Source organism: Rhineura floridana, chromosome 10 (assembly GCF_030035675.1).
Source record: "Rhineura floridana isolate rRhiFlo1 chromosome 10, rRhiFlo1.hap2, whole genome shotgun sequence".
NCBI classification, from domain to species: Eukaryota; Metazoa; Chordata; class Lepidosauria; order Squamata; family Rhineuridae; genus Rhineura; species Rhineura floridana.
The window spans coordinates 15,846,455-15,866,939 of NC_084489.1; the positions used below are offsets into that span (position 1 = coordinate 15,846,455).

At 41.2% G+C, this 20,485-nt stretch overlaps 1 protein-coding gene across 2 annotated transcripts in view; it reads left to right on the forward strand.

Moving 5' to 3' along the window:
- Positions 1-17,056, forward strand: part of DCLK3 (doublecortin like kinase 3) — a 49,997-nt gene extending 32,941 nt beyond the window's left edge. For both annotated transcript variants that reach the window (XM_061587062.1, XM_061587061.1), the window contains exons 2-5: positions 4,848-6,745; positions 10,431-10,563; positions 11,605-11,772; positions 14,367-17,056. In XM_061587062.1, the coding sequence (XP_061443046.1) occupies positions 4,848-6,745; positions 10,431-10,563; positions 11,605-11,772; positions 14,367-14,563 (2,396 nt within the window). In that variant the 3' untranslated portion in view covers positions 14,564-17,056. The remainder of the gene's footprint in view (positions 1-4,847; positions 6,746-10,430; positions 10,564-11,604; positions 11,773-14,366) is intronic.
- The last annotated feature ends 3,429 nt before the right edge of the window (positions 17,057-20,485 follow it).

Here is a 20,485-nt window from a genome sequence, read left to right on the forward strand (position 1 = left end):
TGAACACTTATCTCCCTGCCCCCCCCCATTCTCGTATCCCATACCTGCATTTATTTATTACATTTATATCCCCCCCTTCCTCCAAAAGGGCCCCAGGGCAGCAAACACTACTGTAATAAAAATACTATTAAAAATAAAAACATATTTGAATAATCTAAAAACAATTAAGCAATAAAACATTTAAAACAAAATTTAAAACAGATGTATCCAAATCGTGTGTCTGGATAGTCCTGATGAAACAGAAAAGACTTCAACAGGCATCTCAAAGAGTACAGTGATTGTACCTGCCTAGTGTCAATAGGCAGGGTGTTCCCAAATACTGATACTGCCACCCTAAAGGAATGACTCCTTACAAATGTGGAATACTGTAAACGTTGTGTGGCACTTGTAGAAGTGCAAGTTCTGCAGATCAAAGTGATCAAATTGGCACTTATAGGTTGTTAAATTAATGGGATGGGAAATTAATTTAGATTTGGACAGAAAAGCAGGTCTCTTTTTCTAGTGATATCTAGTCAATGGAGGAAGCTTGAGCATTGAATTTATGAGGATCCACATTATATAGAGGGTGTGGGCACTCCCTTGTCAGTTTCACTGGAGGGTTTTGGCAGGAACTTCAAGGGCACGTTCTCTTAGCATGCTAGATAGGTAGTTCTCCCCCCACCCCCACCGGTGCTTCAGTCCATCATACCCTAGAAGCCGAGACAAAATGTAGCCTTTTGAGCCAAGGTGCTTCTGAGGTGACACTCAAAAGGGTGATTGCTTTATGGCAGCGATTCCCAACGTGGGCAGTAGCGCCCCCCCCGGGGGGCGTTACAGCCTTTCAGGGGGGTATTGGCGTGACTACAAACTTTAGGGGGGCGTTTGGGTTCATGGGGCGTTGACATTTGGTGGTCTGATGTGACAGTTGAAGCATTTAAGTTTAATTTTATTTAATACACAAATCATTAATTGTTAAACTGTTTTGTTCCCAGTTAGAATGTATTTAATAGTCTCAATTCATGGAAATAACACTATAAATAGTGTGTGCTCTTTAGTAAAGAAATTCTGAATAGTGGCCACTGTCATATCAAGGAATGGGGATATTAGCCACGCCCTGGCACTAGGTAATGTTCCAATGCTGTCTTGAGGGATGTTGGAACCAATCACGAGAGAGTGTTTGATAAGCTGGGTGTATTGATGGAGGGCGCATTCTTCCAACAGATGAATGCCGTGAGCAAACGGGTGATGCAGACAGTCAGTTATTTGCTGGTTTTCTTCAGGAATGTGACACACTCGCTACCCGTTGTTTCTGTGACGTTTAAATGAACTTGTTTAATGAAACAATGCCGGTAAACTGAATGAGTTTGTTGTTAAGTAACACAGTGTATTCTGTTGGTTCATACTGTGCGGACTTCCAGATATTGTGAAGTTAGCCAAAACTCATCAAGCTCAAGGATCACACTAGTATTTTATAATAAATCTCATTTTATTTACTTTTCTATAACTATGTATGTATATTAATAAATCATACTAAGAATTCAGTGTGTAATCTAAGTGCAATAAAAAGGCATGATAAAAACGATCAGTAATAATAATTGAAAATACCTTTTATGCATTACTCATATTTTTAGGGAAGAATAGGAAGCATTGCCATATACTTAATCTGAGGGGGGCATTGGGCACAAAAAGATTTTGCAAAGGGGCATTGGGTCGAAAAAGGTTGGGTAACACTGCTTTATGGCAACAATTCACCTAAGTGAAAATCATCTGTGCTGTAGCATAGTTTGATTACCAACCTATTTAAATATGGGAGGTGTTGTATTGCTGTTTTTGGAGAATTGTACACTACAGCTAGAGAGCTTTTTTTAGGACGGGAATATTTTTATCATAAAAATTTACTTATCTTCTGCAGGGTCATAATTATAGGTGCTCTAAAAGCAGGGTTGTGGAGTCGGAGTCGTGGAGTCGGAGTCGGAAGCAATTTTGGGTGGAGTCTGAGTCGGTAGAAATGTACCGACTCTGGCTTCAAAATAAATTTTGATTGACAATTTTTTAAAAATATAAATTCAAAATGTCAAAGAAGCTTCCCATGAAGTCAGCTGTAGTTGAGCATTTCACCATACCTCAAGATGGAAAACATTTTGTGTGTCAGTGTATGACACAGGACCCAGATGAAGTCAAATGCGGTGATGCCAAGATCAGTGCATATTCAGGCATCGATAAAAATGCTCCTATGAGAGCTTCCAATTTAAAAAGACATTTACAGCCCTTTGCAGGGCTGTGAGTTGGAAGCAATTTTGGGTGGAGTCGGAGTCGGACAGTAGAAAAATATAGGAGTCGGAGTCGAAGGTTTGGCGTACCGACTCCACAGCCCTGTCTAAAAGTATTCCTTAAACAACTTCTGTTTGTTCAAACCTTTGCTACAAAAAGTGGTGCTATACTTTTATATTGTGTTTTTCTCCATTAGAAAATATTTCAATGACTGTTATAAAAAACCAAAACAATGGCAGCTCAGCATGAGAGAAACATTAGGAAACAGCCTTTAAATTGATTGGCTTTTTAATAGATAAATTATTCTGGATATTCTCTGTGGCATCCAAATGCTCAAGACCTATTTTGGGTATGCGACAACACATGTAAATATCTTCCCTGAACATTTAGATTCCAAACTAGACAAAAGTATTCCTGATATAATGGGTCACGTTAAGTAACATGTACATACTATTAGTGATCAGTTAACAGATAGCAGTTCATTAGTTGAGGGTGTCTGTTTTTGAGTACTACACCCATCCGACATGCAGGAAATGTTCATTAGCAATAGTGTAGTGGTAAATCTAGAAGTGCAGGGTCCCTTCATGAGTCATCAGGATCGGCCTCACAGGCCAAACTTGATGGGTGGTGCCACCCACCTGTCAATCACATGACATGATTATGGTGTCAAATGATGGATAGGTGGGCTCTCCAACCCACCAATCAAAAACCCTTGTAGGGGGTCCCCAAGCCACATCAGCTTACTGGCAAATCAGATGCTTGCAAATCACTGCATGTGGGGCTTTGCTAGCCCTGTGCTTGGCACTTCCCAAAGCACCAAACATAGGGTTAGCAAAGTGGTTCTTTCTCCCCTCCCCATGGGGGGTGGGGCAAAGAAGTTGGTATTTTATAGGTATTGCTGTGTGCAAGACAGGTCTTTTCACAGCTGATTTGCAAAAAAAAGTTTCTTCCCATGCTTTTTGCATATCAGCTGAGAGAAGGATTTCTTTCTTGCATACAATGCCTGCAAAATACAAGGGGCATTGCTTGACAAGCAGCTCTTTCTCCTTGCACAGACTCACTGCAGCCATCACAGAGGGTGTGTGGGAAGTAGAGATGAGGCGAATTTTTGCATTTTCGGATTTGTTGCTGAATTCTGTCAGAATCCATAAATCCTGTATGTCTCGGGTTTGACTAATACTTGCAACTGTCAGCAACACTGGCTTTTAAAAAAAAAACAACCCATGGCTTATTTGACAGCTCTGAAGTGCTGCAGTGTGTATTCCTTTGAAGTTTTGGCTCAGTGAGGTGATAACAATCTCTATTAACATCTTTGGTCAGCACTGCAATAACCTGAGGCAAGAGGCAGAATTGACAGGCAATGATCTGCGTAATTTAAATTTAAATAGAAAACCCAAAAGATCATAGGTAGAAAGATCACCAACAGCATTAGCAATTTTGTTAGCTATTATGAGTGGATCAAAAATAGCAAAAAAATGAGGGAGGGGGATGTTGTGGATCAGCACCACAAGCCAGTTGTGAAAACCAAAACATGGACCAGAACCAAAGAGTGAACCCCATCCCTAATGGGGAGACAGGGAAAGAGAAAAGGGCTTAAGAAGAGTCAGTGGAGAGTGAGGTGAGGTGGCATTTCCTCACAAGAAAGTGGGTAAAGGAAGGAAGCCTAAAGAAAGGAAGAAGGAAGGTTGCCTGTTAAATACAAGGGGAATTGCTTGTAAAGCAATTCTTTTTCTCTCTATTGTGTTTTTGTAGATTGTCTGTGAGAAACTGGGGGGGGGGAGAGCCTTGCAGATGGTGGGAGAAGACAAAGTGCAAAGGGCTAAGAAAGTGGGCGGAGAGTGAGGCTGCCTGTATTCTACAAGGGGAAGAAACCTTCTTTTTGTAGATCACTTGTGAGGAGTTCTCTCACGTGCAGTGATGTCTGTAAAATACCCCCACTTTTCTTAGCCCTTTGCCTCCCCCCATCCACTTTCTCATAGACAATCTGCAAAAAGCACCATTGTGGGAGAAAAAATGCTTTACAAACAACGCACCTTGTATTTTACAAGCACCTTTCCTTCTTTTAGCCTTCCTTCCTTTGTCTACCTCCTCTAAGAGAAAAAGCTGCTTTTCCTCAATCTTAGCGCTATGCTTTACTCCTGCTCAGTATAGCTCTCCTCACGCATCCTCCACGTTGGCTGCTATTAGTCTGCATGGATTTGTTTGAAAGCCCTTCATTTTAGTAAGATTCTGATGCAAACCCCCTCTCAAATAGGGCTTGGCTGTCCCTCTCCTCTGTAAGTGTCCCTCTCTTAACCCCTGCTGTTGTCTCTTCCCCACAACAACAAGGAGATTAATATTAACTGCTAATTGGCTGTAGTGACTGCAAACATTGCTAGATTCTCCCTATCTCTCCTAAGACAAGAGGAAAGGGCATAGCTTTTAAAAGCAAGCATGTGGCAGCTTGATTGGCTATAGAGACAGACAGAGGGATGCTTGGAGGGGGCCACCTGCAGAAAGAGTTACAGGTTTTCGTCCTGGAGCATCCCCCCTCCAATACACACCTGTTTAGAAGTTCATGGTGAACAAAAGTTGATCTGTTTTATTTTCTTTTGCAGAACCTCGAGGATTTTATGATCACTCTTTAAACTGTATAAGCTCAAATATAACAGAGAGAAGACTACAAGGTACTTGTCCACCAATTGGCCGTGGAAGTTTTGGGAAGCCATTCTTCGGTACAAACTGCTTCAGTTCCCCATTTATAAATTCCAGGACTGGTTTCCATACAATTCATTCTGAGAATAGCCCAGTAAAGCCAAGGATTGTCACTGTAATAAAACCTTGTGGACACACTGTCAGGAAGATAACATTGCTCCTAAATCGGAGGTCTGTTCAAACATTTGAACAGCTGATTGCTGACATATCGGAAGCCCTGGGATTTCCACGCTGGAAGAATGACCGTGTGAGAAAACTATATAATTTGAAGGGAAGGGAAATCAGAAGTGTTTCTGACTTCTTTAGAGAAGGTGATGCATTTATAGCTATGGGAAAAGAACAGCTAACTCTGAAGAACCTTGAAGTGGCAATCCAAGAACTTTATCCTGAAAACCCCTATGCTTCTTTTACTGGAACTACACAAAACTGGGAACAACCCCAGAAACCCAAAAACAGGTTCTATGAAAAATCTTCCAAATTGGAGAACAGTCTTGAGCCCATAGCTGCCAAGAACTGTATGGATGCCATACCACCTAAGCTAATTAATAGGCATGAAGTAAAAGCTCAAACGAAGGTCAGGCAAGAGGAGAGGGTGAGGACCAAAAAGAGATGGGTCAGAGACGACTGGAATGGAGAGCTAGATGTGAAGCCTTCTAGAAAAGCCAGAGAAACTGAGAAATATTTTAATCAAGAGAAATGTCTTGAAAGTGAAGCAGAACACAGTTTAGAGATAATTGTCAGATGTGAGAAGTGCCAAAGAGAAAGAGAGCTCAGGCAAAAACTGCAGAAGGAACGACAAACTGATTTTCCATTTGAGAGCAGAGACTTGAATCTGAGAACGTGTCAGAGATACAATACAGAAAGGCCTGCAAAATTGAGAAATTGCAGAAAATTGTCAGAAAGCTCAGTGGAACAAGGCAAAATTACATGGAATGATGCTGGTTGTCAAAGTATCCATACAACCTCTCTTAGCCGTGCTAATAAAGTCTCAGAGAAGCAAAAAAGGAGCAATGACAGAGAGGAAACCATGGAAAGACATGAGAAGCACTGTGAAGAATTAGAAAAAATAAAGATAAAGCCCATAGAAAGTCAGCGTACCATAGTAGGAGATGCCTATGAACTAAAAAAGGAATCTAGAAAATGTTCTAGAATGAATCAAAGCTGTTGGTTGATCAAGGGTTCCCAGGCGGATGCAGAAAAAATACCAAAAATTCAGGGGCATAGGGAAGAGGTACGGAAATCAAAAGAGAATGCTGCTGGAGGAGAAGACAAAGTAGGGTATGGTGAGAGCAAACTGACTAGACATGAAAGGGAGGAAGAACCTAAAGCCAACAAAGAGGTTAATAAGACATGTAGGGCCAATGATGTGAAGCTGAGACATGATGTTTCAAGCAGAGCAGATGTGGAGAAGTGCTATGAGATTGGCAGAACCATTGGAGATGGGAATTTTGCTGTTGTGATGGAGTGTCACCACCGCAGCACTGATCAGAATTATGCTATGAAAATCATTGATAAGTCTAAGCTGAAAGGAAAGGAAGACATGCTAGAGAATGAAATCTTGATAATCAAGAGCCTTTCTCACCCCAACATTGTCAGTCTGATTGAAGTATTTGAAACTGATGCAGAAATATATCTAATCTTGGAGTACGTACCCGGCGGTGACCTGTTTGATGCCATAATAGAGAGCGTGAAATTCACAGAATGTGATGCTGCTGTCATGATAATGGATCTGTGTGAAGCCCTTGTTTATATTCACAGCAAGAACATTGTCCACAGAGATCTTAAGCCAGAAAACCTTCTGGTAAGTATTGGGAAATGCATTGCATGCTTTAATCAACTGAGGGGTGGTTGTTGTTATTTATTTATGTATTTATTTATACCCCGCCTTTCTTTCACCCTGGAACCCAAGGCATCAGTCTCCCATCCAGGTACTGACCAGACCCAGACCTGCTTAGCTTCAGCAAGGTGGTGGCCTCATGTGCCTTCAGACCATAAGCCATCAGTCAGTGACCTGACTTGGATGTGTTTTTGGACAGCAGTATTAATATTTACTTCAGAAAATGTATATACACTGTAATGTGTGAATGATAGGTTCTGTTCCTGTAAAGAGAGAGTGCTGAAAGCCTACAATAGCCTTACTTGGGGCACAAGTGCTGACACCACATCAGATTCTGAGTTCTTAAAGGGCCAAGGCATACATTACATTTATAACACACACCTATATTGATCATACTAAACAGGTAACGTGCACACTTATAAAACAGCCTTGCAAACAAGTCTACAAAAGTTACTAGCCCATTAAACTTTATTGGCCTAGCTGTCTATGCAGCTGTTACTCATTTGTGCCAGTGTAGTGGCACAAATGAAAATAAAGTGTGCCAACCCTCTTTCACTTCATAAAACCTTCTCTGTGTCTTGTCACCTGTAGCTAACTTGTACTTGTCTCTGTTACTCAGACAGTTGGTTCTTTACAAGCTTATCATAAGCACCTGATATGGGTAAATGGAGCTTCTGAGTGACTATGATTCTCTGTGGTGTGTACCCATATGGGGGAGACTCCCATGTTTTCAGGCCCTATACTGTAAAGGCTACCCCAGAAGACATTATTCTACGTCTTGCCTAGCAATACTAGGAGTAGTGAGTGGCAGGTCTGCAGTGCAGAGGATATTTGGAAGAGGTGCACTCTTTGACTCATTAAGTCTTATTTAACTTAGAGGTTAAACATAATAGGCACATTAACAACCTTTTGTGTGATTCCTTGGCTTTGGTTTTCTTCTTACGTAGCTTTAAGAAGCTAATAACTTTGCAAGGAAAATGATAACTATAATTAATACAACTAATGCTTTATAGGTTGGCATCTCATTTGTTTCTGTCTCTATTTTGGTTGTGATATTGAAGTTCAGTGACTGCATCTCTTTTCCACCCACATATCCTCCCAAACTCAAGGCCATACTTCTTCCACACCCTTTCTTAGAGACTGATTTTCTGCATTCAAGCTTGAAAATTCAAGCAAATGTTAGCAATAAATAAGATCTGTAGCCTTTCTCAAACAGAAAACTTTCTAGCTAACCAGAATTTGCAATCCACCCACCCCGCAAATTCTGCTGTATGCATCTGAGTAACAGTGTGGATTTAACTGTTTGACAAGAGGAAGAGCAGGCAGACTCAGGTAGTTTTTGGCCCTTATCTCAGCTGGCTTCTCCCTCTCTTCTAGTAGCTTCTTGCTGCTGAAAACAGACACATAGGTAAATGGAAGTGGTTGGGTCTTTCTAGATACTACCAGTGGTAACGTGTAAGTGTGGTTGGGGAACAGGAAAAGGGAGAGAAGAGGCAGGAACTCCTTCCCCACTTTCATTTTAGTGAAAGCACTCTTGGTGTGGAACAGGGCAGTCCAAAGTTTTTGAAGCTGGTCCCTAGCTGGAAGGGGCATGGAGATGTGGTGAGAAGGGCAGGAGTTGACAGTGGGATATAGAAGCAGTTGTTCTTGGTGAGGCATAATTTGTTGGCAGTTTTGTAGCCCCATGAATCTATAATAATATTTTTGCTGGTTGGAAGTCCCTCGCCCCGGTTCCATCTTGCCTGCCTAGTATTTATCCTTGGATGTCTCAAGCTCAACATATCCAAGATCTAAATGCTCATCTTTCCTCCCAACATTCCCTCCCCTCTCTTAGTCTATGTACCCATCAGCATAATCTCTCTCCAAAAGCATAGCTTTTTCTTGGTGCTTCTGGCCTCTTTCCTTTACTCCTTTTCTGTCAACATAGTTGAGGGACTGTGAAATGAATGGCAAAGATTTTATGCTTCAGTTCTTCTATGTGCCACAGTTGTGTTTTGCACAATATCAAAACATGCCCCCCAATTGACAAAAAGTTCCCTTCAGGCTAAACAACTGTGCTCAGGTTTAATTTATTAAAATAAACATGTGCAAGCACATCTCCTTGAGACAAATATTTGAGCACCCTTTTAGTTTACAGCCAAGGTGTGGTGATAACAGTGTCTGAGAGGAGGCAGTGGAGAGGACCCAAGGCAATTGTAAAATGGGAAAAGCCTTCTACGCACTGTCTGTCACTAGGGCACTCAGTTCTGCAGCACCAGTGACCGGAAAGAGAAGGAAGTGGGAACATGGGCAGGAGCTGGAAACAGTAGTGCCCTGTGAGAAAAATACACAGCCGTTAAGAGAAAGGGGAGGGAAAGATTACCACCACTTTCCATCAGACATGTTGCAAGATGCTGGTATGAGAGGCAGTTGCACTGAATGCAAGGCCCGCTTTCAGCAGGACTCTTTGCAGCTTTGACTTGAATTCAAGCTGCAAAGGAAGACTGGAAGAATCCAGAGTACACTTGGGGTGCACACCCAATTCTTCTTTTGAAGTTGAATCACCTGATGTCACCTATTTAATAATATGAAAGAGAATGCAACAAATGAAACATGTAGCTAGGTTTTTTTTTTTAATCTGATTAGATTAATTTACAATGTTTAAACAGACTTTTAATGTTTTGCAAATAGCAATCTTGGAAGTGGAGACTATATCTAGCTACTAATATAATATAATATAATATAATATAATATAATATAATATAATATAATATAATATAATATAATATAAGCTAAAGGTGGGTGCAGAGAAAAGAACAGTGACATTAATACCATGGCTTTGTACTGTTCCCTTAGTTTTGTACTGACCTAGGAATGTACAGGAAGTTTTGTTCCTACAAATGTTTTGAAATAATGTAGTGCTGCCATCTTGTGTTGTGAGGAGATACAGCATGGGAAAATGGAAAGGTTGCAAGCTTGCAGCCTGTGGACACCCATGCCTTCACTAGTGAAATCATTAGTGTCTTCCTTTCCTGACCATATTAACATATGAACATGTGCATAAATGCAGACTGTAATTTGAACTATTCTTTTGTTTCAGATATAGATCTGCCTTATATTGACTTAGATTAATCATCCATCTAGCTGAGTATTGTCTACTCTGACTGAAATTAATCTCCACAGACTCTTGGGCAGCTGCTTTCCCCAAGATCCTTTTTAACAAGAGTTCAAAGATTAAATATGGGATCTTTTTATAAGCAAAACATGTGCTTTAACTCTAAGCCATGATTGTTTCTCCAAAACAGTGTCCAATATATTAAAACCTCCACTTGGAATTGTCTGGTGAGCTATTATTACTTACCCAAATTACAGAGGCAGGTTTATAAAAGGGACAAGAAAGGGAAAGAATCTGTTTGTGGACTGCAGTGATTAAACTTGCACAAGGGACTTGTACTCATCCCAGTAAATCCATTTTTTAAAAAACATTCCATGCCATCACAGTTGCTCAGCTAATATTTGGCAAGCAAGAGCTCACTACTGACAGCCAGCTATGTACGATATTCTCAGTCCTAATCTCAGGCCTTATAGAAATTTGGAAAGCACATGTTAAGCTTCTGCTAAGTTAAAGGTATTCATTTCCTAATATTCTGAATATTTTGTTTCTGCACAGGTTCAACGTAATCCAGATAAAACTACTACATTGAAACTAGCAGATTTTGGCCTTGCAAAGCAGGTCACAAAACCCATATTCACTGTGTGTGGAACTCCAACTTACGTTGCCCCTGAAATACTTGCTGAGAATGGTGAATATAATGTTTAAATCCTTTAATATCAGTCAAGTAGTTTAGTTCGTTGGTTAATTATCCAAATGTTTGTTAAATATATAGTGTTGAATGAGAGAGGCCATTAATTTCTCATTGCTGTCATTTGTTAAAATATGTAAAGATATTCTAAGGTATTGGAATCACTGTCTACTTTTTACCTTTTTATGTTTTTCACACTCGCCGTATTCAGTTCCTTCATAGAGTTAGAATTGATGGACAGCTGAACTGGCAGTATCAGGTTTCTTTTGAAAACCTGCTTGGAAACCACTGTTCTGTAAACTGTGGGGCAACCCTCCCATGTGGGTGGGAGCGTGAAAGTTTAGGTTGTGATCTTCTAAGGAGGGAGAAGAACCTTAAGCAGCTGGTACCTTCGTATCCCTCTAGCCAAGTCCTGGGTGGATTGCTTCCTGGAAGAATGTTGATCCACACTGGATTTTTTGTTTTCTGTTGTTGAGGTGACAGCACACTCACTGTTCCGTCGTCCTAATGCGACTTGGAAAGAAGAGAGCTTGAAGAAGTGCTGCTTGTTCTTATGATGATTCCCTGTGCGTAGTGTTAGGAGAGTGTTGATGCATGATATTAGACACATTGTATTTCTTTGCTAAAGCCGGTGTTGGTATTAGTGCTTCATCCTATGGATCCTTTGCATGTAAAAGATCTGTGCACGCAATTGTCTTGCATTTTCCCCCATAGAACAGTTGATTGATGCTGTCCTGAGAATAGGAGGTGGTGGAGAAACCAGAGCAAGTTTATCAGGGAGGCACAAGTTTTAAAAGATTAAGAAGCACGCTTAGGCTGCATTCCTATGTGGACTTACCTGGAAGTTAAAGACCAATATAGCTTACTTCTGACATGGCATCTGTTAGAGTGCACTGTACGAGTGTCATCTCTATGCCATTTGAAAGGAGATTTTTCATTTTAATCTCATATTTCATTCACATTTTAAATATCAAAGCAACAGTTCCTTACAAATTATTTGCATATATCAATGTTTCTGGAATTATCTGTCTTCTCCAATAGGCTATGGACTAGAAGTGGACATGTGGGCTACTGGTGTTATACTCTATATTTTGCTTTGTGGCTTCCCCCCCTTCCGAAGTCATGAAAGAGATCAAGAGGAGCTGTTTCGAATCATACAAGTTGGGCATTATGAATTTCTGTCACCATACTGGGACAATATTTCAGCTGGTAAGTTTCCTAAAAACAGCCTGAGAAGTTCATGACCAGGGCTCTATGCACTGCATGATTCCATTGTTGTAGCTGTGAGAAATTTGGTATTTCATATAGAATTCTGGTAATTTTTTAAGACAAGATTTTAATATAGCTCTTAAAGCTGGAAAGCTGGCTTGAAAATATGTGCCCAATGCCTGATAAAACTTCAGAAGCTGGGGGGAAGGTGTTGCTCATCTGACTGGGGGTGGGATGTGGGCCTTACATATGCTGCATATCTCTTTGGACATCTTTGAGTAGCAAATTGGAACAAATTACATAATAAGCAAATGCTCATTTGCATATATGTACAGATTATGACAAGAGATGGATTGATTCCATAAAGGAAGCCACAGACCTGAACTTTGAAGGATGGTTTACAACAGATGCTATTGGAGGTCGCTGATTCATAGGATCGCCATAAGTCGTAATTGACTTGAGAGCACATCACCGCCGCCACCACCAGCAGCACAGATTATGGAATACAGTTTCATTGGTCTTGTTGGCACATAACAATAAACTATAGCTTAGTGTTATGAGGATGAGCTGCAGCAAACTTAACACTTGTGTGCTCCCCACCCCTTTGGCAAGACCATGAGCAGTGCAGAAGTTTTGGGTTCTGACTAGCCACAGCTTGTTATTTTGTACAAACCTGTACATAACCATGGTTGGTAGAAACATGCCAGCTTTTAAAAATAGTATTTGAAGCTAACTTGTTTTCATTACACATAGAACAGGAGTGGGAAACCTTTGTGTCCCAAGGGATGCATGCAGTGGGTGAGTGGTTGGTTGGGGCCCACATGCCAATGAATGTGGCCAGAGCTGGTTGTGTTTGGGGCCTCTCTTTCTCTCTCCCCGTCTCCCTCCCTCTCTCTCCCCCTCCCCCTTCCCCTTCCCCCCGCTTGGGCATCCATGTGGACTGCACTGAATGCCTCCAGGGTCCACATGTGGCCCATAGGCTGTGATTACCCACATATGCCTTATACGTTTGGTTAACTGATGTTGAAAGTTGAAAAAGAACACTGAGCTATGTTTAATCTAAAATAGAAGTGTGGAGGAGGGAGTTTGTCAACCTGAGGCTCGCTGCAGCTCAAGCAGGGTGTAAACCTTTGGTCCAAGTGCTGGAAGCAGCCCCCTTTCTAATTTCATCCACCCCCTGAGCAATTCCAGGTTCTTTTTTCCACTGCACCTGCTCAGGGCTGAGGCCACTGCAAAAGGAAAGAGTCCTGCCTAAGCAGCATCTTAGGAAGAAGTGGGACAGTGCCTGGCTACGGAAGGCAGCTTTGGACTCGGCCCAGGGCATCGAAAGGGGAAGAGAAATAGGAAAATGGTAGACACAAGGAAGGAGGGGAAGGTTGAGAAGCCAATGTTCCCGTAGGAGTTACAGAGGGCAGATGCTGCTCTGCCTACCACGAGGTGCAGGTTGTGATGCATTATTGCTTCCTTCCTTCAACTCAGTGTGCAATCATCTCTGTGTTGACTCTGCTGCTGCACAGGGTATTGGGAGAGAGGCACAAGAGAAGGGCTAGGAAGGCTCACTTTGTGCTAACAAGAAAGATTTCCATCTCTGTCCGGTTAAGAGTCTCCTACCTTTCCTGTTTCCCACAACTGTAGTTAAAACCTAGGCACCCAATCCCAAGGACATTTACTTGGGAGAAAGTCACATTTGAAAGCAATAGAATTACTTTTGATTAATTGCATTTAAGACAAGGTGGCTGAACAGTAACTCTAACCTAGGGTACTTGAAACAAACTGCTACTAAAAAGGACAACAGGTTGCTTGCATTGAGCATCATTTACTCCATTAAAAATGTTAGAAACCTTTTAATTTTTTTAAAATCCCTGATAAGAAGGAGTAGGTATGTGTCTTCACCTCCCTCTCTCTGGAGAGATAACTATAACACTGTTCCTCTTAATCATTGGGATCCCAATATGAGTAGCCAGAGTTTCAGGAGATGGCTAGCACCCCAGTACTACCTTCTTAGTCATTACAGTGTTTTTTTCTTTGTTTGTTTTATGGTATTTATAATACAGTTTAATGGAATTCTTGTGTTTCTGCCATTGGTTGGTTCCCACCCCCTGATGTGTCAAGAGCCCTTGATTGAAAAACATTTGTCTTCTCATGTGCTAAGTCATGGTTTAGTGTTTGGAGCAAACAAGGCTGCTATGTGAAATTTGGGTGCAAAATTGTAATTGCATGTTTTTGCAGAATATATACTTTTTTATATTCCATGTTGTGTTTTTTGTGTGAACCCTCAACCCATATTTTAATTGTATGTGAAATTCAGTTTTGTCAGATAATGCCCTGATAAGAAAATGCTGCTTTTAAAAGTATTACTTTATATTACAATGGGCAACAGAAACATGTCCGATGCTTTGCCTATAAGGCTTATCCAGGGTAGTGCAGTTTATAGCCACCATGTTCATAGATTATTTTGATGATTTAAACCTACCGGTGTGTGTCATAATGTTGACATGCACTTACTGTTAACTATTATCCATTTCTGTGTTCTTCCAGTTTGAGAAGCTGTTCAAAGCAAACTCAGGTTAACTACTTTGTGTTTACCCCAATAGCTGCAAAAGACCTGATAAGCAGACTCCTTGTGGTTGATCCCCAAAAGCGTTACACTGCTCAGCAAGTTCTTCAGCATCTGTGGATCCACACCGCTGGAAAAAATAGCAGCAGAAACCTGCAAAGGGAGGTGACAATCAACCTTGAGCGCCACTTTCTGAGCCAGCGCAAGGGTGAAGCTACCAACAAAGATTCATGAAGACTGCACCCACATGTACATAATTTGATGAGTGAGCCCATTGTGGAAGCACACTTACTGTATTTTGTTCAGATATTCAGTCTTTTCTCAAGGACTGAGCTCAGGGGAAATCCATTATTCTTGTTTGAAACTGAAATCTACTGTGCACAAAACTGATTGGCTGGTTTCCTGTGATGTCATCTCCCTCTTACTATAGGGGTGGGAGTGGGAATACTTTGTGTTTTTAAGAATGCTATTGAGAACCCATCTGAGGCATTGGAAAGGGGCAAGACTGAATTGGCATTCGCTTTGCTGGTTAGCACATTTGTCATTAGCTTTCCAAATGTAGAAGGAATCCGGGTTGTCAAAGGACTGTAGCTTGGCGAAGAGCATCTATTTTGCATGCAGAAGGTCCCAATCCAGACCATCTCCTGGTAGGGCTGGGAAAGATTCCCCTTTCTGATATCCTGCAGCGTTACTGCCAGTCAGTGTAGACAATACCAAGCTAGATGTACTGTTGGTCTGACTCTGTACAAGGCAGCTTCCTTAGTTTCTAGCCTATGAAATATATGATGTGTCTTGTTTTCTTTTTGGTACCTCTGTGCACACCAAAAGGCTGCCTTAGTGTTAATCTAGTTCTCTGAATGCTACTGCCTTACACCTACACCATTCCTTTGAAGCTAAGACACTGCATTGTTATTATGGAGACTTCTTTTGAAAAATGCAACCTGCAAAGACCTTGTCAAACTGTGAGTTAAGTGGATGAGATTGGATTCTGTTTGTAATCAGTCCAGATGTTTTATGTTTCCATATTGACCAGAATTCATAGAATTTCTATAAGTGTGCCTGAGAGCTTGTGAAGGGAAATGCCCAGTGGCATTTCTGACTTTAAAAAGCAGATGTGCATCTCTCCTTTAAAAAGTCTCCTCAGTTAAGCTTACCATAGGGCAGTGGTGGACAACCTCTGGTCCACGGGCCTAATTCAACCAGCGAGGCTTCCCTGCCAGGCCTCTTGGGGCGAAACTACAGTCACATTTCTCGGTCTTGATGTCCTATATGATGTCAGGCATGGGGAAGTTCAGCCCACAGTTTGAAACTTGATGCTGCAGCTACAAGGAAGAAGAGTCGGGTGTACTTGAGTGTGGTCCCAATTCTTCGTGGGGAAGATAGTTCCTTTGTAACTCCGGCTTGGATTCAAACCAGGCTATAAATGAAGAATTGGGAGCATGCTTAGAGTGTGCTTCCGATTCTTTTCTTTGAAGCTCCCTGCCCATCTGTCAAAGTGGCCTGGTGGGGTGGGGAGATAAGGGTGAAGTTGAACAGGATCTAGCCCGCTGGCAGGATGCAGTTCACCACCACTGCCATAGGGCATGTTTTGCTGTTTGAGAAACATATGCTGCAAGCCCCCTTGGGCATATAGAATTAGGTGCGAGGTTTTTTTGTTCTGGCTATTGAATTCAGCCTTGGTATTACATTTTTCTTTGTAGATTTAAAGCAGTTGTATGTTTTACTGATAAAGAATTGGGAGGGTTCTCCATGTATGTGCTATGTATTATGTATGTGGGAACCTCATTTCAAGTGTGTGTGTGTGTATATATATCTGGACGTTAGAGATTGTGGGAGAAAATTAATAGATTGTGCTAATAGGATGTAAAATATTATCTCAAAATGATTTAATTCCTCCGTATAAATAGTGAAGAGTTGGAACATATAAGAATAAAATTCCTCTTCTTTTAGCCATGGTGTCCAACACTTATTCCACAAATTTAATCTATGAATTTATACACAGATATTTCTGCTGTTTCCCATATTGTATAATCTGAATATTTAACTTCTGTCCTTTTCTTTGAAACATCGTCTTTAAGTTGTTGCTTCGGCCAACCCATGAGACAAAGAGATAGTTTGTCTCCTGCTTCAACATAACTTTTAACAATGAGTCTGGCACTTAAACCAAGGAACTTACATTCTGAGGCTGTGACCTGGCCTAGATGGCTGCCTGGGATTGTGTTTATTCCAGGCTCAGGGATGTATGACATTGGGAGCTGAACCCTCTGGGGTAGCCTGGTCTGGTGTAGATACTGGGAAGCTTCCCATCTGTCCTGTCCTGGTCATCAGCATCTGCCTGCTCCATGTCAGCCTCCTGCCTCTGACTCCTGATACAGATCTGGGTATGACTACCTGTAACCCTGATAAGATTGTGAGAAGTAGGGAGAAATATGAAGACATTAACTGAGGACAGAATTAATTTTTTTAAAATCAAATTTATGTTAAATCTGGAAAAATAAATTTTTCTAAAATTATTTGCTTCTAGAATAAAAGTCCGGTTTCTGCATAAACGCTAGTTATTACTTTGGAAGGAATATGTGGGAAACAGATTGACATGTGTAGCTAGTGAATGATAGTGACACAATTTGCACAGAAATTCACTTTTGTTCCCCATTGGCAGTTAAGAGGGGTGGGAATTGAACTCTACTGTTTGATCTCAGTTGGGAATTTGCTAGCTCTGTTTTTGTCTCTTTTCATCCCTTGTTTTCACTGGTCTGATGAGCAGAACAATTAAACAAAAACTCAGGAATATCATTCTTGGTGGTGTCTGTTAAACCACAACTGTCACTAGAAGCTAAAATGATGAAACTGAGGTTATCATACTTTAGACACAATGAGAAGACATGATTCATTAGAAAAGATAATAATGCTGGGAAAAACAGAAGGGAGTAGAAAAAGAGGAAGGCCAAACAAGAGATGGATTGATTCCATAAAGGAAGCCACAGACCTGAACTTACAAGATCTGAACAGGGTGGTTCATGACAGATGCTCTTGGAGGTCGCTGATTCATAGGGTCGCCATAAGTCGTAGTCGACTTGGAGGCACATAACAACAATGGAATAGTCTCTAGTGGCAAAGTTCATTTTGGGAACTGTTGGAAAGGAGGCTATGTGAGGTAGACTTGTAAATACTACTGACCTAAATAATAGGTGTACCTTCTTGGTTACTTATGGCAATGGGACTAAAAACATGTGTAATTGTTAACAATATAAACACTTTCCACTGGATTTTGGTGTCTAATCTTTAAAGAATGGGACAGTTCACACTTTTCAGGAACAAGTTAGACGTTTATTCTTCACATGCCTGTCCCATCCATGTCTTAAACAAAGTATGTTGTATTACTTCAGTGCACTGAAAAGAGTGCGAGTTTAATTTCATTTTAATGTAGATTCTGTATGTTTTAATTATATGTGCTTTTATCTGGAAGCTGCCGCGAGTTCCAGTATTGGAAGGGTGGCGGGATATAAATAAAGAATAACTAACTAACTTTCCCCTTCCCCCATTTCTCTTTCCTCTGCTCTACCTCCTAGTGGCTCCATTTTTTCAGGGTCTTCTGAGTCCAGCTTAATACTGGTATGGACTGGACCTGGAAGAAAAGTGAAATGATGAGGTGAGGTGAAGGAGAGGGGGCTCCACACACCCATGCGTTCCCTCTGATGTAAAAATTGAACTTTACCCCTTGTCTTAGAAATGAATGGAAAATATATGCTAATAGACACATATGGCTGTCCCATCATGTTTATCTTGAAAACATACAGGCTATAGTTTATTCAGCCTGCAAGTCGTATTTAGTGTCTGTTGATTCATTCTGTTGCTCCTTCTACCAATAGAGCCAGTGTGGTGTATTGGTTAAGGTGTTGGACTATGACCAGGAAGACCAGGTTTTGAATCCTCACTCAGCCATGAGGCTCACTGACCTTGGGCCAGTCGCTGTCTCTTAGCCCAACCTACCTCACAGGGTTGTTGTGAGGATAAAATGGGGAGGGAAGTGCCATGTGTACCACTTTGAACTCCTTGGAGGAAAGGTGGGATAGAAATGTTAGAAATAAATGTAAGAAATAGCTTGTGTCATGCTAGAGGAAGCTATATGTGGGCCTTCACTATAGGGTTGCCATCAGTTCTGCAAAAAGACAACAAATCCTGATTTATTAAGTCTTAATTTGACTGCCAAAATGACTTTTGTCCATCATGAAGTCTAAACTTGTCCTTTGTGCAAAAGAAATTCTGGGTTCCAGAAATTCTGCATGAAGTATCTGAATTCTACACTTCTATAAACAGATAGGGGTGGGAGGTGAGAGAATTGTTCACCCTTGGTTATAAAAGTGGAACTACTAAACACCAGAAATTACAGCTGGCATGGCCCCATTTTCACAAAACTGGAGGATAAAGATTTTTGTGTGTGATGGGAAATTTTCCAAGTGGGCTCGGTGGTGGAATAAAGCTTGGAAAGCTAAGAATTGCTAATGTAGACCTGAAATGGAGATGTTGCCTCCAGTATTAAGAGAGGATTCAAAGCTGCCTTTCCTTAATTAAGTGTGGATTAGATGTATGCTGTAGAGTTCACCTGCTTATCAAAGTTCTCAGACCTGTGAAGGATTCTAAAACTTTTATCGATTTTCATGAAATGCCACTTCATATAACAAGTCTAAGGATGCAGGAGGCTTTGCGCCATAGTAATTTTAAAAGGTCAGAGCTGGACAAGATGAACACACGTTCGCAAGTTAAATGCTGCTGCCATTCTGGATTTCAGACAGCAAGAATTACCCTATTGTGACTTTCACAGTGTAGAGGAGGAAAAGACTGCTTATAATTAATTATTAAAGAACGTTCTTTGTATTGCCTGTAGCCTATCGTTCTCTAGCTACTTAACTCCCAGCTTAGCCATGCAGACAAAAGACTACGAAACCAGAGCTAAACCAGGCCTTCACATAACTCTTTATTCTCCTTCCCATTCTGCCCCTATTCTCTTGTCTGATTTAGATGTGAGACTGTTTCCTCTATCTGTCTGTGAGATTCCCAGATTAAGGAGGACACCATGGTTTCTGGCAGCGCTCACAAACTGGACTTCTTCATTTTCTGCCATCCTGCTATAACAAATTGCAGTGCACTTGATGAGGATGATGTAGCTGGCGGTGGGAATGTCATACAAAGACATCCGCTATTCACATACTTTGAAAAGTCTAGTATTTTTCTAGTCAAATTGGCCCTTGTAATCAGTGGAACTGTGGAGCAGGAAAGCACACAAGTGCAATGCCGGGATTTTTTCTAGAGCCAGAATGATGTCATTGGCTGAAATAGCAGGGTAATTGATGGGCTTTCCTTGCTCTGGCAAGTGAGTGAGGCGGTAATAGGGCTTTCAAGTTTTACTATTGTTTGTGACAGAGTAGCAGAGAGAAAGTCATATCACTTCTGTGCTGATCCAAAGAAATTGCATATTATGTCATGTACTGCTTTCTCTCTCTGTGAAATCACATATTCAGCCATTTTGGACTTTCCTTAAGAGCATAGCAGCTGAACTCCTGCACTTCAAAATTTACCACTACACCACTGCTTGCAATGCTAGGTTGTCTGAACTCTTCATTGTGCAGCTGTGAAAGGAACAGTAATGCACCATATGGTTCCTCTTTGAGCATATGAAGGTGATTTATGATGTGCCAGATCACTTGGCCATCCAGCTGGCTGCTATCTACACTGATTCAGAGCAGCTCTTCCACTGATGGAAGGATCTTTTGCATGCAAAGCATGAGCTTGGCCACAGAGCTATGGTCCCCCACCACAACAAAAACAATGTTGACTGCAGGCCAGTTCTTTACCAGTACAGCTCCTGTCTGGTTTATGTCACAATTGACTGCAGAGCGAATAGCTGCACTGTATGGTACAGACATCACATCCAAGCCATGAGCAATCTTTAGCATGAACAGCTAAACACTCTAGGTTTTAGTCCAAACTTCAAGGAACTGTCCAAGATGCTTCAGCACCATGGACAGCTCCTTGAAAATTTGTACTAAAAGACAACAGATTCCACTACCCCACTGACATGGAGCCACCACCTGCCACTGCTGTGGCTTATAACTGTTCTGCACCATTTCTGAATACAGAAAATAGTTTTTAAAACAT